The sequence below is a fragment of the Antechinus flavipes genome, chromosome 1 (genome assembly GCF_016432865.1).
Source record: "Antechinus flavipes isolate AdamAnt ecotype Samford, QLD, Australia chromosome 1, AdamAnt_v2, whole genome shotgun sequence".
In the NCBI taxonomy this organism is placed as follows: domain Eukaryota; kingdom Metazoa; phylum Chordata; class Mammalia; order Dasyuromorphia; family Dasyuridae; genus Antechinus; species Antechinus flavipes.
In genome coordinates, this window is record NC_067398.1 from 566,247,453 (window position 1) to 566,274,624 (window position 27,172).

Below are 27,172 nucleotides of genomic sequence, written 5' to 3' on the forward strand. Positions count from 1 at the left end.
TAGCAAAGTGCCTGAAACATAGTTGGCAACTTTAAAAATGTTTACTGATTGAATTGATTTTAGGTTGCATTAATAGAAAAATAGCCTCCACAAAGAAAGAAAAGAGATCATAGTCCCACCATACTCTTCTCTATCCACAGCAGAACTGGAATATTGTGCTTGGTTCCCAACACCATATTAGAAGAGATTTTGATAACCAGGATGATGTCCAGAATTAGACAACCAGAATGGTGAGGGAATTTTAACAAAACCATTCCATCCAAAAATCATTTGAAAGAACCAAGGATGTTTAGACTTCAGAAAAGAAGATGTAGGGGACTGACAGTAGCCTTCAAATATCTGAAGGGCTGCCATATGGAAGAATGAGTGAATTTGTTCTGCTTGGCTCCTAAGGCCAAAATGAAAACCAACTGGTGTTATAGAATGGTACATTTCAAGTTTATATAAGGAAAAACTTCAAATTATTAGAGGTGTACCAAAGAGGAATGTATTGCCTTGGAAGGGGAATGAGTGTCCCATTTCTGGAGGTCTTTAAGTATTTCAAGGTCCCATCATAACTTGCCACAAATATTGAAAAAGGAATTTATGGTACAAATGCTAGATGATATCTGGCACATTTTAATGCCTTTCAATGATTTTATTATTTAGTCACCATATCTTGAGTCTGAATTCTGTCTCAGCTGCTTAGTAGTTATGTCATGTGAACACTCTCAGCCTTAATTTCCTTATCTATAAAGTGGAGATAATACTATACCTACCTTATATGAGATAAAACAAGGAAATATATGTACTATGCTTTTATTTCCCTCATACCCATTGGTCTAAGGCTGAGGAAGGAAACATTATTCTGAGAAGTAGACAGAGGCAGTCAGTGAGTCATTATTGCTTTTCCCCATTGCCCTTGTGTCCCTATTTCTTCCCTAACATTACAAGAAAGGAAGCTGTGGAGCCAAAAATAAAATGAAAGAGAAGGACCCATCTGGAGATGACTCTATCAGGGGGCCCAGTCTAGATGTAAACGAGCAAGTTTCAGGGAGTATAATGATAATCACAATGATTAGTGATGATGACAGTAATAAAAAACATATATAGCAATAGGTACTTTATATTTATGTGTCTCTTTCATGTATGAAAATCCAAAATGCTTTGCAAACTGAACACAGCCACACCAATTAACTTCAGAGACTTCCCTTTCCCCCTGTACTAACACCTAGCCCACTGCAGAAAGAACTGGGGCCATATGATTGCCCATCAACACTCTAAAGTTTGGCCTCAGAAGTGAAAATGACTTCTGCAGTCAATGAATCTATGGGGAAAACTGAAGGCAGGATATAATTACCTCAGTTACAGGATACCTTAATTTGATCCTAGGCCCTCTGGGCAGAAGTGCTAAGAAACTTAGAGTAGAATCTAGGTACTGCTAACCTACTTTTTCCAAGTGGATTTGTGGCTTAACAATTGTATGTGATGGTGACAAGAGAAAATAGGGAAAAAAACAAAAACCAAAAGCAAATCCATTCACTATTGTCCTACCGACACAAGTGTTTTTTGCTTTATACAATAGTCTGTTCTGGCCAAGCTGGGTGTAAATAAAATATTATTGAAAGAGTTCACCATTTAAAAGAATCTTACATTGAAATAAATGGTTTGTAAAAATGAAGACTCTTTAAGGGATCAAACATTCTTCAGTGTATTAATGGGTTTAGATTTTTTAAAGACCAGATTTTCTTAAAGCAATACCTATATTATTCAGAAAATTATGGACATCATGACATTATGTAAATGGCAGACCACTGCAGTTTGTAAGATTAGTTTTGGAATTATTTCCAGTAAAAGTTTCTATTTGTCTCTAAGTATCAGTTCCCTGTTGGGCAAGCACTGTAATTAATTGTTTAAGACATAGGCCAGGGCAGTTGATTATGGAAGGAAGACAATCTACCATGACAATACAGATTGGTGTTATTTCTGCCGATGGTGACAATATGTTCATCTTGTATAAGTTTCAGGACTTAGACCGCCAGTGAAATAATGAAGAAAGAAATCTGTGTGGGGGATGGTTGGGGGTGGTGGTGGTGGTTAGGATAAGTCTAAAAAGGCTCCAATGTAAATAAATATATACCGACTAACCCTTTGTAGTTTTAAGTTTCAATGAGTCCACTGATGGTAAGTGAACTATGCTAGGCCAATCTAATTTGGCATGGGGTGATTAGCATTTAGGAGACTCTAAGCAGGACATTCGTAAGATTTATTACATATAAAATCATCAAGAGCAGAAAAAATGTAGAATGTTTAAACTTAAATTGTTTTAGAAAAACATATATGGACTTTTCCTGTTCTAGAAATAAAATAGTTGAATTTGTTTGGGGGAAAAAAAAGACCAAGGGATTTACAAATTCCAGAACAGAGACTTTATTGGATAGAGACATAAAGTAAGAGAAAGGTAATAATATCATTGATGGATGAGCTTCCCCAAAGCCATGTGATACTTTGGATGACCTGCACTAGCAAGGGTTTAAAGAAAAACTGAATTCAGTTTTTATTTAAAACTGAACTTTCTTAGAACTTACATTCTAAGGAAGACATTTTCAGATAGTATAACATTTCCAGCACAATGAAGAGCTCTATAAACAGCTCAGGAGATAAGGGAAGACTATGAGGAAGTCAGTGTGGTATTTTTTAGTGAAGACTATTTACAAAAACAGTAATAGTATATACAGAGATGCAAATTTTATGAGGTATTCCCCTTTAGTGTAAATAAATTATCATTCACATGAACAATGTACATGTGGTATTTAAACTGAAGAAAGCATCATTTCCCTCTCCCTATACCCTCAAGGAAAAACACAAAAAACTTCATGGAAAGAAAGGTAAAGTAACCCCCCTTCTTCATAAAGGTTTTGGAGTCTACAATGCCATCATTCCATCCTGGATCTAATCAGAAGAAAAGACTCTTCAATGAAAAATATGAGGAAGTTGGGGGAGCTGGTTCTAATACATGATTACTATTTCATTAGAGATGAAATAATCTTGAGGAGAACAGCACCAGAGGAAACAACACAAATGCATTTGACTTTAGGAGGAATGTGATATGCCCCTGGAGATTTTGATGGTGATCCTAAGAAGTATGGGAAACATACAGTGAAATATTTAAGAAACACTTGAAGAGATTGAAACTTAAAGCTCTCCTGGTTAAATCCACATCGGGAAAAGGGCAAGACAGGCCAATGTGGTTAAGAAGGGATGTAAAGATTAGTGTGAGGAGTCTAAGTAGGGGGCTTAAAAGTATATAAACAATGCTTCAAAAATATAAACTATTTATAAAAAATGACCCAGGAGAAGTTAAGAGGATAATGACAAAAAAGGATGAATTATGATTATATGTTAGAAACAACATTCCAAGACAGTGAAGTTCATAGACACTGCACATATTGTAGTTCTAGAATTACAGCCTTTGAGAGCTAGATGGGATCTTAAGAATCATCTGATTGAGCCCCTTTATTTTATAAATGAGAATAACACAAAGAAGATGCATTTTATTTCTTGGTTTTCTCCTCCTGTCTCTATTGTTCATCCCTGCCCCCACCAGTCAAAGAAGAAAACAAGTATTGGAAGGGTAAGATTAGAGAATTGGGGGCTAAAGATTTCAGGAAAGGAACAGATTAGCTGGCTTCTGTCTAACAGAGCTGGAAAAGATGAAGAGATACTGAGCAAAGGATCTTATTTCCCACAAAAGGAGGGGAAGTGTGAGACACCAATGGGAATAATTGTAGGAGGAATAAAAGGAGACACATCTAGGAGGGGAAAAAGTACCAACACAATGAACACATAAGATATCTAAGCTTTCTCTTCCCTAAAATATAAAGATGGAAATGAGGGAAGTCCTAACTGATATTTATATAAGTACTCTGATGACAGATCAAATTCCTGAAGTCTGGAAAGTGTTAAATACCATTATTCTAAGCAGGGATATGAGATAGAGCAAGCAATTACAGGCCAGTTAACTTAACATCATTTATAGAAAAATATTAGAAACAGTTTTGCAGGGGAACAACTCGACAAGCCTATGGTAATTTGATTAGAAACAGGCAACATGTTTTTATTGGAGGAAGGTGTTGTTTTAACTAACATGTTGGATTCCTGTGAAGTTATTACTTCCATAGGTTAGGTTCTAGACCACTATCCCTTCTAATAGCTATAAAGAATTAGGTATACCAAATGTAAGATAGCTAAGCAACTAAAGAACAATAAAGCTGAAAACAGAATAAATAATAAATAACAATGAAATTAGAAGAATGTAAAGTTGGAATGTAAATGGCATCAAGTAGAAAATATCATAAAAATCAGCTTTTGGAGTTATCATGTAGACATTTAACTTAAAAAATTTTTTTGAAAGGATAATAAGATTCAGACTTGTTTATTAATGATTTCTGAAAGTGCTAGATAGAAACAAAGGCCTACTGCATATTGGTTACTCATTTAATGTAAAGCTGTGAAGAAGATTAAAATGAATGGTGTACTGAGATTACCGAAGCTGGATTGAATTCTGTTTTTTATTATTTACTACTTCATTACATTAGGAAGGTCACTTAATTTTTCTGAGTCTTAATTTCCTCATGTATATATCAAGGGAAGCTGGACTAAATGGCCTCCAAGGTCTTTTTCAGATCCTATGTGATGTCCAGAAATGTGATATATTAGAAGTACTGCATATGGCATAGAATTTTAGAGCTGAAAGGGACCTTGGAAATATGACCCCTCATTTTATATATAAGACAGACAGAAATAAAACAACCATTTCAGTCTCCCATTCCTTCTGCTAAATCAAAAAAGTCATAGAAATATATAACAGTATTTTATAGACAGTGATGAGTCATTTAGTATACTTTCAGATACAGCTTTTAGATTACATAAATGCTGTGTTTTTTCATACCACTGATAACAGCTAGGTAGGTCAATAGATAAGAGTTTTAGATCTGGAGTCAGGAAGACTTGGATGCAAATCCTGCCTCAGACAGTCATGATGTGTGACACTGAGCAAGTCACTTAACCGCTTGCTTTCCATTTCCTCATTTGCAAAATGGAAATAACTCCCTGGGTTTCTGAAGCTACAATGAGATATTTTTTTTGGGGGGGGGGCATTGTTTTTGCTGAGGCAATTGGGGTTAAGTGACTTGCCCAGGGTCACATGGCTAGGAAGAGTTAAGTGTCTGAGGTCACATTTGAACTCAGGTCCTCCTGACTTCAGGGCTGGTGCTCTGTCCACTGCATCACTTAGCTGCCCCTATGAGATAATTTTTGTGAAATGATTTGAAAAACTTTAAGTGCTATATAAAAAATAGTTGTAATAAAATAAACAAAAAAAAAACCTTAAATTTAGTGACAAACTTCACATGGATGTCCCTGCTTTTATTTCAGGGCAAACAGATTAAACTTGTTGAGTTATAAAACTTTTAATGATATATACGTAGTAAAGAAGCAAAGGCACAGAGATTATTGTAAAACTAGCTATCAGTGAGATGGCACAGAGATGTGGACTCTGGAGTCAGGAGGATGTGAGTTCAAAGACGGCCTCAAATACTAGCTGTTTAACCCTGAGCAAGTCATTTCACCGTAAGTGCCTACACACACACACACACACACACACACACGTGAGCACAGGCTAGAATTAAAATGGCACTTCAAAGTTTGCAAATGCTTTACCAATATTATTCCATTTTATCCTCACAATGATCACGGATGTAAATGCTACAATTGTTTCCATTTTACAGCTAAGGAAACTGAGGAAGGACGATTAAGTGACATGCCAGGGTCACATAATCAGTAAGTTTCTGAGGCCAGATTTGTAGTCTTCTTGACTCCAGGTCCAGCCCTCTGTCCACTGCTTCACCTGGGACATCTCTATACAAGTGGCATTTAGTGCTGCACTCTAATAAGCAAAACTGGGTGGGGAGAGATGAATGCAAAAAAGGAATTCCTGCTATGTGATATTGTACTAGTTTAAAAAAGTTTAATATTAATTCATTACTGTATAAATAAGTGCTCTTTATTAAGAGTTCCAGAGAAAGAGCCTGGCATAATGCATAGTGAGGCAGTTTGGTATCTGAAAGACTTGGTTCATGTCTTCTTTCTGCCACAAACTGCCTATGAGATTTTCAGCAGCCCAGGCCCAGGCCCCCACTAAATTGCATTGTTAGAGGTAGTTTCCTCTGGGAATTCCCTTCACCAGTGAAATCAAATGTTATGTCTAAAATTTTTTTCAACTAATTCTCTAAATTCAACTTAAATATTCCAGCTCACTTATGATCTCCATAAAGCCTTTCCTTCTTAAACTTCAGCTGTGCCCCCTCCCGGACTTTGCTAGCATCTCTATTATGTGTGACTTGCACATTATTTTTGCATTAAAATTATTTGTGTAGATTGTAGATCTCCTCACTTGACTGTCAACTTTATGAACACAGGAACTCTGCAGTGCTAGCTCAAACTGTTGTGCAACTTCACCAGATCCTAGCACATAGTAGGGTCCTATTTTCTGAAATGATAATTTGCATAAAACTCATTCTCTCTTTAAACATAGGTTTGCTTTTAGAGTGGCAAAATGGTGTAATGGAAAGAACGACAGATCTAGATCTGGATTCAAATTCCACCTCAGATGTTTATGTGCTATGGAACCTTTGGCAAATCACTTGCAAAATTAGGACAAATTATTTGTACTATGAAATCTTGCAAGGTTTTTTAAAAGCACTTTATGTTCTCTGAGACCAAAAACCCAGAACTTTCCCCCTTAAATTCTCCTTTTGGTTCTAGTCTATCAGTCATTTATTTACAAGTATTTCACATTAGAGAGAGTTGGCTACTTGGTCTGGGCTGCATGCCTGAGCACTTTACCATTGAGAGAGGTCTGGAGTGTGCCTCTCATTCTAGGATATTTCAGGGTGCTAGAGAGTTACCAGCTCTTGGGAACTCTAGGGAAAATGGAAAAAAAAAACTCATGGAAATTGCTGGGAGGGAGGAAAAATGATGCAGAAACCTGTGAAGCCCAGCTTAACAGTGAAAAAGAAGAGAAATGTGCTTTGTAGACATGGAAGGATTAAATGCTACCTTTCTTTGGGTTCTAATACACTCTAGACAAGCTTTACTGCTTTTTCTGGGTTCAGCTGAAAAGGATCTCTGTATCTTGTGAGACTAAACATACCATTATTATTACTGTACATATACAAGTGAGAGCTTACTTACAATGCTGTTTCAGTTTTGTCACCTTTCAACAGGAAGGATATTATCACCCTGGAAACAATACAGCATAAGGCTGTCAGTGATTCCAAGTTTTCAGAAAACTGGTTATTCTGAGGGAGGCCTGAGGAGGTTAAAAGTTTACTCACACTACAGAAAAGGAATCTGCCCTGTTGAACACTAAATTTAAGTTGAATGAGTTAAATGACTGTGTTCACACTGCTGAGGGAGCGGCTTAACATGAAAGGAGGTATCAAAATCAGAAATTAAACAGTCAAAGGTAAGACAGGGGAAAAAATGTTTCAGCTAAAGAACAACAAACATCTGGAGCAGAATACAATTGTTGAGTTCAAACAGCGTAAGTGTAATTAGGTTTGTGAAACAGGTATGACGATGCCATCTGAATGAACAAAAGGAATTGAGGGAGGATATGGTGGCCAGGCAGGAAAAAGGGGTCGATATGGACTTCAAGAACATAGACTCATTGGGCCAAGTGTCCTTTTCCTGTCCAGAGACCTCTTTTGTTTTGTGTTCTTATCAATCCCACACCTTGCCTAAGTAAGAATGACAGACAATCCATTCTTAATGACTTCCTAGCTTTTGAAACTATTTTGGTGTTGCCACGTTCAAATAATTTTAAGGAGTGGCCTTTTGGTTGGTGTATGTGATTTCTGCCTGTTTCATTTAGAGAGGTTATTCATTTTGGGTGGTTGCTCACCTCTTAAATTGAATTGTACTATTTACACAGAGGGGAAAGTATATGTGCACATGTGCGTTTGTGTTCATGTGTGTGTGTGCGTGCAACCCCCAGGACAACTACGCCCTTGTGGCACCTCATTCCAATCAGGAAGAGAATGCCAGAGAGACTCAATTGCTCTTCAGACAGTTGACGCTGTGTCAGCAGCAGTATGGCTGGTATCTTCCTCCCCAGGAGACAGAGCACATCCTTTTCTTGGCACACCCACTCTCCAAATGCACAGTGAACAATTGTTAGCTGTTTGTCAAAGACCTGGACAACTCCCCATACCAGTACAATGCATTGACACTACACCCCTACAAATTAAGTGCTGGGCATTTCCTTTCCTTTCTTTCCTCCACTCTATACAGATATGTTAAATATGTTTACCCTTTTGCTAGAAACAGAACATTATGAAGTGTGTTTAAGAATTAGTTAGATTTCCTTTCAGTTCACCTCAAAGGGAGATTCTCCTTCTGTGATGGATACAGCTGAGATGGAAATCTGGCCCAGAAAGACATGTCCACATAATGCATAATCCAAAATCCAAAGAAAAACATTTTCAAATTGCTAGGATTCTCACAGTTTAGTATGCCTTTTGATAAATAACCTATAAATCTGAACTCATTTATCCCTCAAATCTATTGCTCCATATCACATTCAGTTATTTCTAATATATTTTGCATCTCCCAGTTCTCACCACTGCATGTCTCAAAAGGTTTCAACGCAGTTTCAGATCGAAATGATAATACTCAAGTTTGATTGAGTTTAGGAAAGTAGAATCCTATTTTCAGACAATTAGTAGACCTTCAAACCCAGCATAGCTTTTCTGTATGGTTATGATTCTAATGCCTTACAAACACCTGTGCAGTATGCTCTAATCTTCCATTCCAACCCAACATGATGCATTTTGTGGAGAGATTATCTCATCTCTAATTGACTCCATTCTGTTCTGATATGAGAAATGCCAGCAGAGGAGTGCTAGCCAGGGAGCTGAATGGAGAGCTTTTGAAGGCTGGCAGCATGAGTTCACTTAGACCATTTTCACAGACAGCTAGCCAAATGCAGCAATTTGTTGGCTGAATGATTAGATTACTTGGCTGCAAGAGATCTTTCTTACCACTTCAGTTGGCCGGTAATACTTGAGATCTACAGTCACGTGGATCTTGCCAGTCTCCTTACACCGACCCACTTCATTCTCATTCTTTCCTTCCCACCTGTAAAGAAGATAAACTCTTAATCAGCTTCTAATTGCTTCAGTGCTCTGATCTCAGCAGCATTTGGCCGGGCTTTCAGCCACTTCAGAATAATTGTGCCCTTCTACCTCCCACCCGCCTCAGTGCAAAGATTCATTAGGCAGAGAAACAAATGCAGCAATTTGACCAGACCAGAAATCAACAATGATTTCTGATACCTTTCTGAATTTTTTTTGGGGGGAAGGTGGTAGCTCTTCCTTTTCTTAGAATTTTTTTTTTAAAGGAAACATGAAGCATTTGAGATTTACAAGTCAGATGGATAAGATTAACAGTCACTTTTTCTGATAGTTCAAATGCTTCACTTTTCTTTAGAGAGTTTATTCATTAGGAGAAAGTCACCCCTCAAATTGAAATTTTAAAATACATTTTGTCCATTTCATAGAAATTCTTTGAAACTTTCAATTAATTGTTTCCATCTGGAACAGCCCTTACTGGTTGATTATCCAATCAATGTTTTCTGTTTCAATTTATATATTAATTCTATTTAGCTTTTTTTCTTTCACAAATCAGTCATGTTTTATAGTTTGTTATTATTGAAAAAAATCAGATCTTATTTGTTTTGTATGCACACTGAATACCTGAAAAGTCCACAAATTCTTAAATGTAAGGAACTCTTTGAATGAGATCTTTCTCCATCAATGAAAATCAAAATCCATCACTCACTAGATAAGACCTAAGGAGTTTTCTGAGACCTGGAAAGATAATTTATTTTCTCAGCATCACATAACTAATAAGTATCAAAAGCAGAAAATGAATCTAGCTCTTTCCAACTAGAATCTAGTACTACAACCATTATGTATTTTCCATAAAATTACACTCCACATGGAAGTTTTAGAAAAATCTAGTGAAGATTTGTTTGTTCTCCTCTACTTTGGAATTTGCATTACTTATCATTCAAATGATAGTCTAACTCTCAAATCTTATCTAGTACTGGGGAAAGCATACCTGATATATAGTCATGAAGACATGCATTTTTACTTATTTCCTTTATGATCCCATATGAGCTCAGTTTCCTCATATGTAAAATGAAGTTTGGACTACATGACCAATACGGCTCCTTTCAACTCTAAATCCTGAAAATAATAAGCAGTATTTCTCTATCTATTCACATAAGCAAGCTTTCTCTGCGTCACTAATAGCTAAAGTTATTTTCTGATACCATGAATACATGACCAAAAAAAATCTGACTTATTTAAAAGAGGAGATATTAATACTGCTTTAGTGCAGGTCTTCATCACTTTTCCAATATTCCTTTGATTTGGTTCTATTACTTTGATTTTAGTTTTAATTCCCTACCATTTATATTGTATAAGGGAACAAATAATGACTGATTTGCACTGCCCTCTCTTAACACAGACAAAAGGAAGTCATATAGATAAACCTCAAGTCCCGCTACTAGCTAAAACTGTGGGTTATGACTTTTGTTTCCTTGTGTTTTAGAAATTAATCCATTGACTTACTCTTGACCTTAGACTTTTACAATTCTATACTTGAATATGCTTCATATCAAATAATCTTGTGTTTCATATTTGAAAAATTAAATCATTTGGCAAAAAAAAAAAATAGAAAGGACACCCAAAGAATTTAGGTTTCACTTCAGTTTTGATGTTTAATTTATTATTTTTCCTCCTATTTTAAAAAATTATTTATAAAATAAAACAAGCATTTCCATAACATGGTAAAATTTTTTTAAAAAAAGATGATTGCACAAGGAACTGTAAATCTAACATGCACAATTTGATCTTCCTTTTACATATACAAAAAAAAAAAATTATCATGTAAATTTTCCCCCCAGATGCTTATTTTTAAGACTGAGTTTGCTTTAATACCTTGAGAAGAAAATAGGAAAATTATATATTTTCATATATATATGATGTGTATATGGGAGTCAAAGTGAAGGTCAAATGAAGCAATCAGAACATTAAATAAATTACCTGACTGAAGTTAAATGACTCACAGGTGTACTAAGAATAGGCCTAAAATGTGGATAATGATTCTAGTCTAGTGTTCTCATCAGAGGAGGTAGTATGTTTTAGAGGAGAGAACAGAGTTAGAACTCAAGGAATCTATTCTTGGCTGGAGTACTGATTAATTATGTGATTATCCCTATTTTTTGTCATCTTTGCCAATTTACTATGTTATGAGGTGAAACTCCAGACTTGCTTTGGTTTGTATTTCTCTTATTATTAATTATTTGGAATGATTAAAGATTATATGTGTGTGTGTGTGTGTGTGTGTATCTCAAAGGTTTTAAACTTTTCTGTGTGTGTATCAGGAACTGTTTGCTGCCTTCATTTTATAACGGAAGGAAATACTGAATTTCAACTAGATGTTAGTGAAAATGAAGACATACTTTTTTTTTTTCCCCATCTCAGTTCATGAACTGCCTGAAAACTGCCTATGGATCCAAAGAAGTCCATGGACCTCAAGTTAAGAACCCTTGTTTTATATGGTTATTAATAGTTTTCCATTCTACTTTTGAAAAGTTTTGTTTATAGCCTTTTATCACTTACAGGCTAAAGAATGGATCCTGATCTAATATGTTTTTGTGTTGGTTTCCTATATTTCTTGAAATGAGACATTTGATACAAAGGTTTTTCCCTAATGGGTAGATTCTTTTTCTTAGTTACATTATTTTAGTTTGAGTTTTTTCAATTTCATCTAATCAAAATTGTCTGTTTTATCCTTTGGGAGCCCTTATTTGGCTAAGAAATTTCCCCTAGGACTTCCTGCTAAGATGGATGCCTGACTAGAGGAAGGACCTCTACTTTACAGCTCCCATATGCCAAATACAGTAAAACCTTGAATAATAGGATTGAAATTAATGATTAAGAGGCAATAGAAAAAAAATGAAATAAAAGTTCTTAAGGAAAGAACTAGAAAGATAATAAGTAGCTTAGACGAGAAAATGGTAAAACTTATCAAGAAATGGAATTTCTGAAAACTAGACCACACAAAATCAAAGCAAGAAATATTAGAACAAAATTGAAAAAATTGAAAAAAAAATGTAGTATATCTGGTATCAAAAACAGCTGAACTGGAAAAGAGATCAAGGAAAGATAACTTTTAAAAAATCATTGGGTTCTTTAAAAAATTATGAACTCCATTTTCCAAAAAAGGGCTGGAATTTTATTTCAATAAATAATAAATGAGTCTATTAGCTCTATTAGAACCAGAGGGCAAAACTAGGACAGAAAGAATCCATTGATTACCTTCTAAAAGGAACCGGAAAAGAAAAGTCGTAGGAATATTTTAGTTAAAACCCAAAGCTCCCACATACTAGGGGAAAAAATATACTGGTAGCCTCCAGATAAAAACAGTTAATGTATTAAGGAATTAGTGTGGATAACACAAAACCTAGCAACTTCTATTAGAAGAGGATATCTTAGAATACAATAACACAAAAGGCAAAAGATATAGATTTATATACAATAACTTAACCAGTCAAAACTCATTATAACCCTATAGGGGGAAAAATTAGACCTTTAACGGAAAATAAATTTTTCAGCCATTTCTGATAAAAAAAAATCATTGCTGGGTAGGAACTTTGAAATGTAAACAGAAGAGGTCAGAGAAATCTAGAAAAGTAAATTCATTTGAGCAAATGGAAATATGTGCCTATATGATGACACAGTGCTAACATTCCTAGAGAAGAAGAAACAAAAGTCTTTTCAGAACATCAGTGTTTTCCAAAGACACTGAATGACCTAGGTAAGAAAAAAGAGAGATAGATCTTGGGTGGAGATAGGGATGTGTACTGGTTCTTTTCTGAGAGTTCTAAGAGGAGAAATAGAAGCATAAAAGCAGGACTGTACCAATGTGAAAAGAAGGAAGGAAGGGGAAATATTTCTAATATTTCTTCTTACAATTTTGGCAAATATGGAGGAAAAGAAGCAGGGAACGGAACTCAGGAGAACTTCATTCTTATCTAAAATGGGAAAAGGAGAGTTAAATACACACATGCACATTTACACACAGAGTTTGTTATAGATATATTAAACTCAACTGGAAATATCTAAAATGCTTGAGAATGACATCTATGATCATTACCTCTACTTCCACTGCTCTCCCACTCTTTTCTTTGGTCTGGTTTCCTAACCCCTCACTCAACTAACTGCGGCTGCTTTATCCAAAATTACCAATGATCTCATAATGGCTAAATCTAACAACCTTTCCTTCATCCTTATCCTTGTCCTTTTTGACTTCTCTCAGTTTTTGGCAGCATCAGCCAGCTTCTTCTCCTAGATATTCTTTCCTCCTTGATTTTGGGAAGCTGTTCTCTCCTGCTTGCCTTTCTACCTATCTAACCCGTAATTCTCAATCTCCTCTCCTGGATCTTTATCAAAGTCATTCCTATTTAAAATCATTTTGAATAAACCCTACAACTTTGATCTTGGCACTTTTCTCTTCTTCCTCCATAGTATTTCACTTGATCTGGTCAGTTCCCATGAATTCAATTAGCATCTCTATGTCAACCATTCTTGGATCTATGTATTGAGTCCTGACCTCTCTCCTGACTTCCAGTCTTGCTTCTCCAACTTCCTATTCAATATCTCTAAATAAATGTCCCTAACACATCTTAAACTCCACAAATCCTAAACCAAACCCACTCTTTCCCTTCAGATCTTCCTCTCTTCCTAACTTCCTCTTACTGTTGAAGATATCATCATATTCCCAATTATCCAGATTAAAAGCCTAGGTCATGACCATCCTTGACTCCTGAATTGATAATTAATTTGCTAAACGATGAAATGGCAGAGGCACACTTAGTCTCTTGGGAAAGACTACAATGGCAGAGAGAAACAAAACTGCAATCACACTTTAATAAAGTACTGAGGATATGGGGGGCAAACAGAACTGAAAGTAGAGAGACAAGTAGTGAAAGGGGGTGATAACAGGGGATGGAGTGATAAAGGCAGGCAGTTAGTGTGGGAAAGAAGATACAGTAAACCATGGATTAGAGTTGAGAGCCCTTAGAAGCATGGTTCTGATGGAAGAGGGAAGAGGGCTGGGGCAGAGGCATGAGTTTGAAGTCTCATTTCATATTTTTTAAAATTTTATTATTATTATTATTATTTTATTAAGGAATAAACCAAATCTTGATCTGTGCCACCTTGGGGTTAGTTCATCAGCATATACAAATTATCTCTAAGTTGTTGGTAAAACTTTAAAGTTAGCATATCCACATCATTTCAGAGTTATAAATTATTTGGTATTTGGTTAGTCTCACTGTGGATATCTGGAACTTATCTGAGACATATATTATAGGATCAAAAAATCCCCTGAGAGAAAAGCTTAGATAGGTTCCTCAGATTTGACACATATTACTAAGAGGTGATTTTGGGTTAATATATGATACAATTTGTAATGATTTTTATGAGTTTGTACCTGACTTCAGATTTTCCCTTTGCAAATTTACTTCCCGTTTTTGACACTTGATATTGGCAACTTAAGAATTTACTTAATAGTGACTAGAAGGGGGACGAAAACAAGATACAATTTAACACATGCCTCACTCTTTCTTTTTTTTCCACATCTAATTTGTGATCAAATTCTGCCAATTCTACCATCAGAGCACTTTATATATCCTTTCTTTTCTCCATTGTAGCAATCTCTCTGGAGTAGATTTACTTTTAAGAATCTTTCCCACTCTATAGCAAGACTTTGTGATCTTCGACAGGTTTCAAAACATACTATGCAAAGTACCAATTAACAAAATTATCTGGCACTTGATTAATGGAACAGAGAACCCAGAAATAAAGCCCAGCACATATCAGACTGTTCGCTACATCAAAGATTTTTTTTAAATTGGGAAAAGAAATCAACATTCAATAATTTTTAAAACTGAATATTAATTCCTTTCTGCATTTCAATATGGCAGTATAGATTTTAAAATGAGTTCATTCCTCCCACTATATGTTTCAACAAATTTCAATTGGAATAATTACTTAAACATGTTCAAATTAAAAAGAAAAGGAATATTACATGCTTATTTCAATTGTGGAGAGAAGAAAAGTTATCAAATAGAAAAAATTATTTGAGATGAAATAGATGAATTTTTTACACAAAAATGTATTTAAAATTAAAAAAAGAAATTTATGGAGAAAAATATTTATGATAAAAAAATCTGATAATATTCTGACATTCAGAATCTGTAACATACAATTAAGAAGTCAGAAGAATAAAAAAAGTTCCCCAAAAGATAATGGTCAAAGGATCAGAACAGAGAAGTTTTGAAATAAAGAAACAAAAATTACTAATAATCACTTGAAAAAAACATAATAGCATATAGCATTCCAAATATAGTTAGATGGCTGATAGTGAATGTTCAGTGAAGGGGCATAAAATACTGAGTTTGAGAATAACTAGTATTTGAGTTCGGTGGAAGGTAGAATGTGTGAAGTACTATCTTGTGAAATGAAGTTGGCTGCAAATGCAAGATGAGGTAAATTGTGAAAGGCCTTGAATGCTAGGCTAAGAAATGAATATTTTATCCAAGAAGCAATAGGGAGTCATTGTTGTTTTGAGGCAGAGCACACATATGTTATGCTTGTCACAATCATAAATTCATTTATTGTTCTTTCCTATTTTGGACAGATGTTAAACTTTGGCAGAGTTTTGGCTGATGTACACAAATGTACATATAACAGAAGATCATAGGGTTGGAGCTAGACAGGAGATCATGTAGTTAATTGTCTCATTTTACAGATGAAAAACCTAAGGTTCAGAGAAATTAAATGAATTAAGCACAGTAATGTTTTCATATTCTCATAACTGAAAAGAAGTCATGCACTAATTTAATGTCCTTCAATTTAGTTCAATAATATTTATTACGTTCTCTCTATAAAAGGCCTTGTGCTGAGTTGGAGGTTAATGATGAGAAAAAAAAGATAGTTTTCACTCTTGAGAATCTTACATTCTAGTAAAAGGGAATGGGAGAAGTACAGAAATAATAATTATATCAGATAGAAAACAATTAAGGGCATGGGAGAGGCCAAATGGAACAGTCTCAAAGACTCAAGGGATAATTTCTTGCTGAGGAATCAGAGAAGGCTTCATGGAGGATGTAACCTGTTTTTGTTTTTTGTTTTTGAAGAAAAAGGTTTATTAACAAAGATGGACTTTAGGCAGAATGAGATTTATAAATTCCCATAAAGACTTCCCAAGTATATTTTTGAATCAGTGTCAGTCTAAATATTTATAATTAATAAAGCTTGAAAAAGTAAAGAAAATATTCTGTCTCTTCCATCAGTTAGTTGTATCTATTTTGAAAGTATTCCATGGGGAAATTAAAATACATATACATGCACATGTTTATCCCTTCCAGCTCCAGAAGCATGATTCTTTGATTATTCAATATTGGACATTTTAGCAAGGTCAGATTAGCAGCTTCCCCCCTTTGCACTGTTTTTTGTGGCCATATTCTGCTAAATTTATTCAAAAGATAGCTTCTAAATGGTGAAAGCTACTGAAAGGCTAACAAGTATATTGCTCAAAGAATGTGTCTATTCTAGGAAGTAATAGTAATAATAATAACCATTTTAAACATTTTTGTATTGTATTGTATTGTAAAACTTGGAAAGTCATATACAGTATATGTAACATATACATATATACATACATATATGCACATGTGTAGTAAATTTGATCCTCACAATAATTCTGTGCAGTTTTACTATTATTTCTATCTTATAGATGAGAAAACTGAAATTCAGAATAATTAAGCAATCTTTGTCTAGGATCACACAACTAGGATTTGAATCTAGCTTTTTTTTTTTTTTTTTTTTTTTTTTTGCCTGCAAGGATTGTAATCTATCTACTACTTGTTTTTATTGTTCAATTATTTTCAGTCATGACTAACTCTTTGTAACCTCATGAGTGATTTTCTTGGCAAAGATGACAAAAAGGTTTGCTATTTCCTTCTCCTAGCTCCTTTTACAGATGAGAAAACTGAGGCAAAAGGGTTAAATGACTTTCCCAAGGTCACACAGCCAGCAAATGTCTGAGGTCACATTTGAACTCAGGAAGATGACTTCCTGATTTTTAACTCCAATCCTAAATACCACCTAGCTGCCCCTACCCACTATGAAAGTACCTAATTAACCTCAACAACATTATCTTGCTGAGTATGAAACTATAAACAGGTAAAAGAAAAAAAAAATTGATCAGAGCTGGCCAAATTAACTTTCTTTTCTACAACAGTTCTGATTGAGGCTGGTGAGCAAAGTTTGGGCCAAGGGCCAAAACCCTTCAATTACAACAATACTTGAAACACTTGTATTAACAAGCAAAAGTTTAAAAGCTAACTTGTCCTAACAAGTAACATTATGACTTGAAGCTGTGCTTCAATATTAATGAAATGGAGGTGGCTTGAACTGGGAATATAAGATTCAGCTAATTAACAGGAAATGAAACCCACTAATTTGGAGTCCAAATCCATTGGGCAGGACTTCTGTACAATACGATTTTATACATTGGTGTAATTCAATGGGCATTAAATAATAATATAAAAACATTAAAAATTATAGTGTTAAGTATGATATTAAATAAGTTAGAAGTCCCATTAAGTAGATAGTAGAATAACAGTTAAGAAAAAAGAAGTTTAATTCTTGGTTCTACCTTAATAAGACACCAGCTTAAATTTTTTCTTTAAGCCTTTTAATTAAGACTTGGATATATGGGAGTATGGCAGCTGCCAATAACCTTCCAATGGAAATGTTAGATATAGCACAGTGTGTTACTTAGAAAGAGCCTCATTTATGAATGTTCCTATACTCCCACTAAGTTAGCTTCAATCCCTGACACCAATAATGCCAGTAGATTATATACTCCTTCTTCAACTACTCTGTCTCCAACCCAAGAACTGCAGTTCCCTTCGCTTTGACATGAAGAACTTGGAACTAGATCCTGGGCAGGAATCTGACAGAATCCTACTTAGCCATAGAATTTTAACCCATGTTTTCCTTAGTTTACTTTTGGTATACTGTAGAGTAAATAAGATTTCATGGGGTGTCTGGGCGCTCACTAGCAGTTATAATATCTCTAAGGGAACATGAATTCTAAATTTAAAAACAAAATCAATTTGTACCCTTCCCTTTGGAACCCAAGTCATTTGTAAGTTGGGAACATTCTATAATACATCATTACGTTGCATCTGTTCCCTCAGAAAGCTGTTACCATAAGAAATGCAGTTCAAGAAAAGTCAGAAAATGATGTTCTAGAAGTTAAGCCATATGTAATAAATCCATACTTTTTTTTCCTCACAGGTCTTTAAAGATGACATTGAAATGGTCTTTGCTCTATATTACCAAGGCAATTGCTTTTATCATATACACTAAAAATTAAATCGATTTCAAAGATGTTCATTTAGAAAGACTGGCATATACCTCCAAACATTTTGAACACTTTTGTGCACAGTATAAGATTCTACACACTACTGGCATACCCTTCAATCCTCAAGGTCAAGCAATAGTAGGAAGAAGAAACAGAGACATTAAGACACTCCTCCAAAAACAAAAGAAAGGGGGAGCCACGGGTAACCCTAGAGAACTTCTAAATTTAGTTCTCTATACCATTAATTTTTTAATCTTTGATAAAGATGCACTGGCTCCAGCAGACAGGTTTTATAACCCACCAGAAGAGCAGTGTCCAGTGCGAGCAGCTCCACTATCTTTAGGTAATCGCCAGGTGATGTGGAGAGACCCAGAAAGTGGTGAATGGAAGGGACCAGATAGGCTAACTGCTTGGGGGAGAGGATTTGCTTGCATCTCTACAGGTGGAGAAGGAATCAGATGGGTGCCTACGAGCCTCATTTGCCTTGTCCATCGCAGAGAGATGGAGCAGACCCTTGAAACAAAGGAGAAGACCCAAGAAATATCGGGTGGTTCTGTTGCTGATTGTGCTCATAAGAATTATTAGATTCCTGGCACATGAACTAATGGACAATGGAATCCTATTGGACTGTTTCTAGGACTTATTGGCATGTGTAAATTTTCAGATTGATTCTTGTTATTTGTTACATTACTACTAGCCTGTGTTATATTGCTATGTGCTCATGTAAATTATGTATAATGCCTCCCATATTGATGGATTTATGTATACCATGTATATCTGTTACAAAGTTCTGGCCCATATTGATGGATTTATGTGTACCCCCTCAGAAACCCCCTAGGTTTTAAAACAAAAGAAAGGGGGAGATGTTGGAATCCTTACTAATTGCTAAGTAATTAGAGTTGATCTAATCTTACAAGAAGATGTTTTGGCCAGAACCTGAAACAAGGTACTAAGTAGAACTAATTAAGACAAGGCTTGTGTTCACACCTTTACTCATTGGAGTCCACAAGTATGCTAGCTTCACAAAGTACACTTTCTAACTTCAAGGGAGTTCACACCTCCCTTAAAGTCATTGGGCCAGAGAGCACTATGGGAGAAAACCCATAATCCCATTCTCTCAGAAGAGGCAGATAAAAAGCCAGCGATGAGGGATCTATGGCAGAATACATTTTTTCCTCTTGGCTGGCTGATCGCGCTGGACTCAAGAGGAACAACTCTGGTGCAGAGAACACTTTGACGGATTTCAGTGGAGCTACGCCAGAAGCCCTCTCTCCGCGGCAAGTTGGTGGCTGGGCTCCCCAGAAGGAGATAAGAGAGACCTTCCATCTCTGTCTTGGTTGGAGGCAGAAGAAAGCAGAGTCAGAGGCTGAAGGACAGAACCTTTGGATTTGGAGACATCCGAAGGGCTCCAAGCCTCTAAACCGGCTGTGCTTTGAGAAGAACAAACTCCAACATTTGAACTCTAACAAGTTACCACCTTTTCTCCTCAAGCTTTCTATTGCCCATGATGACTTTGTCAAACCCTAACCAAAATAATTTTAGCACCATCAGTGGTAGGTGATATAATATTCCCAAATTTATAAAGAAAGAGAACCTGAGAGAGGCCAAACAATTTACTCAAAGCCACAAAGAGACCTAGTATCAGAGCCAGGATTGCAAGGTAGGAATTCTTGGCTCCTAGTCCTGTGTTCAGACAACACCTCTATTTCACATGGCTGGAATGAGCAGAATGGGTGTGGTTTCCTACTAAAAGGATACCGCCATCTTCATTAGGCTCACACAAAAATTACTTATTATAAGGAATTGCTAGTGAGTCATTATTTCTTTGACTCTCTCCTATTTCTCATTATCTCTGGAGTATGGACAATTGAAAAGAGAGACTCTTCCTTTCAAGTCATTTTTTTCATCCTGATACATTCTATCTATGAAATGCTGATGGGCATGATTAGCTTAATGGAGAAAATTCTTGTGTGTGGTGGTGTCTAATCCAAAAGTGTTGAACAGGTCAGCTATTAAAAAAAAAAAGGTAATGTCAAAAAATAGCAAAAGAATACTGAAATTTAGGTTTATGAAAAGATTCTTTGTATTTATATATGTATTCACCTGGGTTGTGGAATGCTCTCTATTGAGATGCCTTCTAATCCTCTTCATTTGGGTGCTTTTTCAATTTAGCTGGGATGACAACTATTTTTAAATATATAGAAATTTTTTAATCTAAAATTTCTGAACTCCCTTAGTTCATAGATTTTTACAGAAATTTAAAATTAAAGTGCATATATGTGAGAAGCCATAGTAGATAAAAGAATGTCATGAGGGAGTTGGTAGTTTGAGAAAATATAAACTTTCCAGTTTCTGTCCCCATACTTTGTCAACTGACTGTCTTCTACCTTGACAACCTCATGCCCTAATACTCCCAACCTCTGTTGTAATCCAGCTAATCTGCTTGTCACTGTCTTCACCCACATACATTTTGCTCATTCCTGCCTCTGTTTCTTTTCTCATCCCTTTCCACCCACCTAAAATGTTGTCCTTCCTTGATGCCCCAGACCTTCAACTTATACCCACTATACATTTTTTTCCTTTAAGATCTAGTTCAAAAGCTACTTTTTCCAGGAATAATTTCCCACTTTGAAAAAAAATAGCCCTTTTCTTCCCAAAAGAAAAACTCACCTCATTCTTTATTCAGTCAGAATGCTTTCTATTTGAACCATAATATTATACACATATCAGAATATTACTTTCTTACTGCTCTCTTATTGTTTCATTTTTGGGCCTGAATTTGTGATTTAATTAATATAGGAAAATTCCTGGGGAAGCAGTTTCCTTCACAAAGGCAGGTGAGAGCAGGTCTACAAGTTACTGTCTTACAAAGATGCCTGGAACACTGTGAGGTTATGAGACTTGTCCACAGTCACTGCTGCCAAAATGAATTAAAAGTGAAGCTTAAAACCTAGGGCTTCCTTCCTCTGAGGCTGCTTTTCCACCTTCAGAAATACGCACACACACACACACACACACACACACACACACACACGTACACATATACATGTACACACATACATATTTACCTCCAACTTGATTTTAACTCTCTCTTTCAAGAAATTATTTTTGATTTTTAATATGCCTCTAAAGTTTAGTATACCGTACACAGGATTGCAGAGGCTTATTTGACTCTCCATCCCCTTTAAAGAAAATTGAGAGAACATTTAAAGGAAAATTTTTTGAAAGCTTAATCAGTTCACAGTAATAAGCAGAAGTTGAAAATAGCATACTTTGGCTTAATATAAGGAAGAAAGATCGTCAATTCCAAAATGGAATTACAGGTAGTAGGTTTCCCATCTGTAGAACTGTCCAGAGGTTGGATGACCATTTACAGAAGTCACAAACATTGGTCATACTTTAAATTGCCCTGAGTTCTCAGGCTCTTTCCAAATGTTGAATTACATTCCAAGATGTGGACTATAGAATTCTCACTGGACATGCTTTATAATCAAATGCATTGTATCCTACTGTTAATGAAATGCAGTGAGATTTGAATAAGAAATAAAATTTAATTTAATTCAGCTCAAATCAATAAACATGTGAAGCGTCACCTCTATTAAGAGGAGTGGCTAGGTGGCTCAGAAGGTAGAACGTGGATTCAGGAAACCACAAATTCAAATAGGACTTCAGATACTCACTTGCTGTGTGACCCTAACCGAGTCACTTAACTCTACTGGAGAAATAAATGGCAAATGACTCTTGTATTTTTGCCAAGAAAACCTCATAGGGGAGCCAGATATAAATAAATAACTGAACAACAACAAATTAAAAGCTGTGCCAGGTCTTGATGAAACAAAAACAAGAAACAACATGATACTCTGCTCTCAAAGAACTTTACAATAATGTGTGTGTGTGTGTTTGTGTGTATGGATGATGAGTTGATAAACCATCTACATAGGTAACTTAATACATATTCAAAGTGATCATGTGCACTGATTCTTATGATGAACTCATTAAACCCTCAAAAAATTTTCCTTTAAATTTTCTTTCACTTTTCAAAAAAAGGGATAGAGAATAATCATTAACAAGTAACTTGCAGCACTGTGTGCAGCACACAAAACTTTCAGAGGTCAAACAGCACATGAATATGAACCATGAGTTTTCATCATCATCACTCCTCTCTTCTTTTTATTTTTAGATAATAGATTTTTACTCACTGAATCTCTTCCCCTTCATCTCCCTAGAAGCCATTCTTTGTAACAATGGTATTGGGACTCAAATAGAAACAAATCCCTGAAGTCAGCATGAATTAACATCTATTTTAATTGTATTTTATTTTTTTTTAATTTTGGGGGTTTTTTTGGTTATATTATTTTATTTACTTTGTTGAATTTCTCAATTATATTTTAGTACAGTTGGGTGCATCAGGATTTTATTGGCTGTTGAGTTTGATACACCTGAAATATAATTAATAATTTAAAATGAAGAAAAAGAACATGCTGCAAAACTGATTGCTATTTTGAAACAGACGTTAAAAACAAAGTTCTTAAGCCATGGATCCTATACTTCTGCAGAGGAATAGAAAGAGGAATCTCCTAAACATACCTTAAATATAAATTGTTTCTGATTTTGCATCATATAGATTTGATTGCTTTGTGTTTGTTATTCTTTCCACTTACACTGTTATAGTCCTTGTGCTTATACCATTTTCCGTCTCTGCTTATTCCATTTTGCATTGTTCATAAATCTTTCCATGTTTCTCTGTATTTGTTATGTTGGTTGTTTTTTACTGTTCATTAGTATTCCATTATATTCATATATACACTTTGTTTAGCTATCAATATTTTGGTGTATGAGGAGTCTTTCTTTTTTTTTAATCAATGACTCCTTAGAATTATATAGCTAGTAATTGAATCTTTGGCTGCTTTAATCACTTTATTTGTATAATTCCTCCTCTAAAAGAATATCAGTGTTCCTATCCCTACAAGATGATTTCTCCTATGATGATTCTTCCCATCTTTTGTCATTTGGGGCAATTTGAAGGGTGTAAAGTGAAGTATCAAGATTGTTTTAATTTGTATTTCTTTTATTATTGGTGATTTAGAATATCTTTTCATATGACTTATTATTTTGTATTTTTTGATAACTGCTCATATCCTTAGATCAGTTGTTTTTTGAACGACTTTTGGTATTATCTTTTTCTGTTGTCTTAAATCTTGGATATAAAACACATATTTCCTTATCTCAGAAATTTAATATTAAGATTGCTTCCATTTTTCATTTTTTTAGTTTTCCCATTGCTTCCAGTAAATTTCTTCCATTTTCATCCTAAATCCATTTCAGATTCAATCTATTGTAAGGTCACCATCTTCCATTATAGAATATAATCCACGAACATGCTATTCAGTGGGATATCTTTCCTTCATTGGTTCAAAATCTCCCCCTTTCTTTCTTTCTTTTTTTTTTTTTAAATTTTATTTTATTTAATAATAACTTTGTATTGACAGAATCCATGCCAAGATAATTTTTATATAACATTATCCCTTGCAATCGCTTATGTTTCGTTTTTTCCCCTCCCTCCCTCCACCCCCCCCCCCCGCAAGATGGCAAGCAGTCCTATATATGTTAAATATGTTGCAGTATATCCTAGATACAATACATATTTGCAGAACCGAACAGTTCTCCCGCTGCACAGGGAGAATTGGATTCAGAAGATAAAAATAACTCGGGAAGAAAATAAAAAATGCAAATAGTTCACATTCATTTCCCAGTATTCCTTCTTTGGGTGTAGCTGTTTCTGTCCATCATTTATCCATTGAAACTCAGTTAGGTCTCTTTGTCATAGAAATCAACTTCCATCAGAATACATCCTCATACAATATCGTTGTCGAAGTGTATAATGACCTCCTGGTTCTGCTCATCTCACTTAGCATCAATCCATGTAGGTCTCTCCAAGCCTCTCTGTATTCATCCTGCTGGTCATTCCTTACAGAGCAATAATATTCCATAACATTCATATACCACAATTTATCCAGCCATTCTCCAATTGATGGGCATCCATTCATTTTCCAGTTTCTAGCCACTACAAACAGGGCTGCTACAAACATTTTGGCACATACAGGTCCCTTTCCCTTTTTTAGTATCTCTTTGGGGTATAAGCCCAATAGAAACACTGCTGGATCAAAGGGTATGCACAGTTTGATAACTTTTTGGGCATAATTCCAGATTGCTCTCCAGAATGGCTGGATTCGTTCACAACTCCACCAACAATGCATCAGTGTCCCCGTTTTCCCGCATCCCCTCCAACATTCATCATTATTTTTTCCTGTCATCTTAGCCAATCTGACAGGTGTGTAGTGATATCTCAGAGTTGTCTTAATTTGCATTTCTCTGATCAATAGTGATTTGGAACACTCTTTCATGTGAGTGGTAATAGTTTCAATTTCTTCATCTGAAAATTGTCTGTTCATATCCTTTGACCATTTATCAATTGGAGAATGGCTTGAAAATCTCCCCCTTTCTTTATTTCAGTCCTTGTCTTTGCCACTCCTATTCTCCTGTAGCTCTTATTTCTTAGAGACTTCAGGAACTATTTTCTCTCTTTTATTTAGCCATAGATTAGATTTGGACATAGTATATCTTCCTTGTTGTCTTCTGTTTTCTTTCCCCTTTTTTATATATCCTCTCATTCTGAAATTTGATTCTGAAAAATACATTGATTTGCCAGAACAAATGAGGATATAGTATTTAGTTCTTGGAATTTCAAGTCTATTCCTCCACTATCACTTCCTTTATTTCTTTAAGTTCTGCTACCATCTTTATCTCTTGCTATTTTCTTTAAACTCATTAAATGACCTATTATTTCTTTTTTTTCCCCTTTAACAATCTCTAGAGATGAGTAAGTTTATTTCATTACTTATTTTTTTCTTGGTACTTTATTTACCTACCTTTAGTGTTTCTTTTTTTGTTGTGTTTGCAAGTAGAATAACAAGCTCACATTTGTATTTCCCCCCCTATAGCAAAGCTTCAAATGACTCTTTTTTTATTCAACACCTATCTTTTTTTAATTGATGATTGGTCTCAGATTTTCTTTCTTTCTTTCATTTTGATTGCATTTTTTGAATATCCAAATGTTATTCCACTCCCTCCTTTGGTCTTTGGTGGGTGCCAAATAGTCTTGTCTTAACTGAATTTCATTTTTGAATGTCTTTTTCCTCCCCCAGTTGCTTCCAGAATTTGTTATCCATCCTTGGAAGTGTACAATTTATGCACTAAATATCTTGGAGTTTTTTCCTTTGGTGGTAATATGTAGATTCTGTTGATGAGTATCCTTCCCTCTACTCCTCCCCTGGGCAGTTTAGTTGCATTATTTCTTTCCTTGTGGTGTACATGCTTCTTGACTTGTCACACTTTTCTTAGAGGTATAAGATCCTTATTTTTTTTTCTATATATATATTCTATGAGATAAATGGATTCTGTTTACTCAGAGAAGATATTTCAGTGTTATTACTTTTTGCTTCCCTCCTTCTAGATTGTCACCTAGAAAAGTCTTCATATTATGTTAATTATTTATGTTTTGTAAGACATAAATTCTGCCATTTATTTCCTTCTAATTTTTCTCATGAGTTTGACTTCTCTCTTAAATCATTATGGAAATCATTATGGAATACCCAGCTATGATTTAATGTTCTCTTAGCAATTCATAGGTTGTTCCATTTGATTTGGTTCAATTTGCTTTGTCTTGCAATATCTATTTCAATAGGTTTGTAATGTCTTGGATATCTTGGAACTCATTTTGTCTTTAAATTTTTGCATCTTCTTTACTGAATTATTTACTTGTGTTCCAGATTTTTAACTTAATTTTCTTTTTGAAATATTTTGTTTTTAGCTCTGTTGTTCACTTTCTGATTTCTTTCTAAATGGTGGGTTAACTCACAGGTCTAAATTAAAAGGCAGTCTCAACTTCCTCCTACACTGGAAGTTTGTTTTTCACTGGTCTTGGTTCTTTTCCAAAAAGATTCTTGGTGGAGATAGGACTGGCCCCAGCTGAATTCCAGTTTTCTTTACTTCAGACTCAGTACAGCCACACACTCTAGTTCCCTGCCCTAGATCACCTTTTTTCTCTAGTGCAATGGCGAGACTGAATTTGCATTTGTTCCTTTTTGCAAATTTAGGGGGTATTAGAATTTGTTCTGGGCAGAATTTCTATTAATCTGACATTCCTCCTCTTACTCACAGTGCTGAGACCTAATGTTCTTTGATAGTTGTAAGAAGACATTGAAGGATGGGTAAAAGTGGGGTATACTAGCAGAAATTCTTCAGCAAGAGGGAAATCTCTGAATAGATCAGAAAGGACAAAAGTATGGGTATATTTATGAATCTTGCCAGAGCTAGATGATATTGGGTGAGGGGTGCAGAATAGCATTTTTTATGGCTAATCAAGGCTGTTACCTTGTTGGCCTTTTTGCTTTTTGTCCTATAGATTCTGCAGAAATTGTTATAGCTCTTAGGAATTTTAATGATAGTCAGTGGGGACTGAAGAAAATATTTAATACTTCATCTTGTGTTTTATATGGCCCAGAAGTTGTACTTCTCTCCTTTGAAATAATTTCAAATCATTTCTTTAGTAATAAGTGCC

At 35.1% G+C, this 27,172-nt stretch overlaps 1 protein-coding gene across 2 annotated transcripts in view; it reads right to left on the reverse strand.

The window, feature by feature from the left end:
- GMDS (GDP-mannose 4,6-dehydratase) overlaps window positions 1-27,172 on the reverse strand; it is a 741,335-nt gene that overhangs the window by 109,744 nt on the left and 604,419 nt on the right. The window contains exon 9 of one of the 2 annotated variants that reach the window (XM_051970785.1): window positions 9,084-9,180. The exons of the other annotated variant lie outside the window; for it this stretch is intronic. Within the exon in view, the coding sequence (XP_051826745.1) occupies window positions 9,084-9,180 (97 nt within the window). The remainder of the gene's footprint in view (window positions 1-9,083; window positions 9,181-27,172) is intronic. 2 annotated transcript variants of the gene reach the window in all.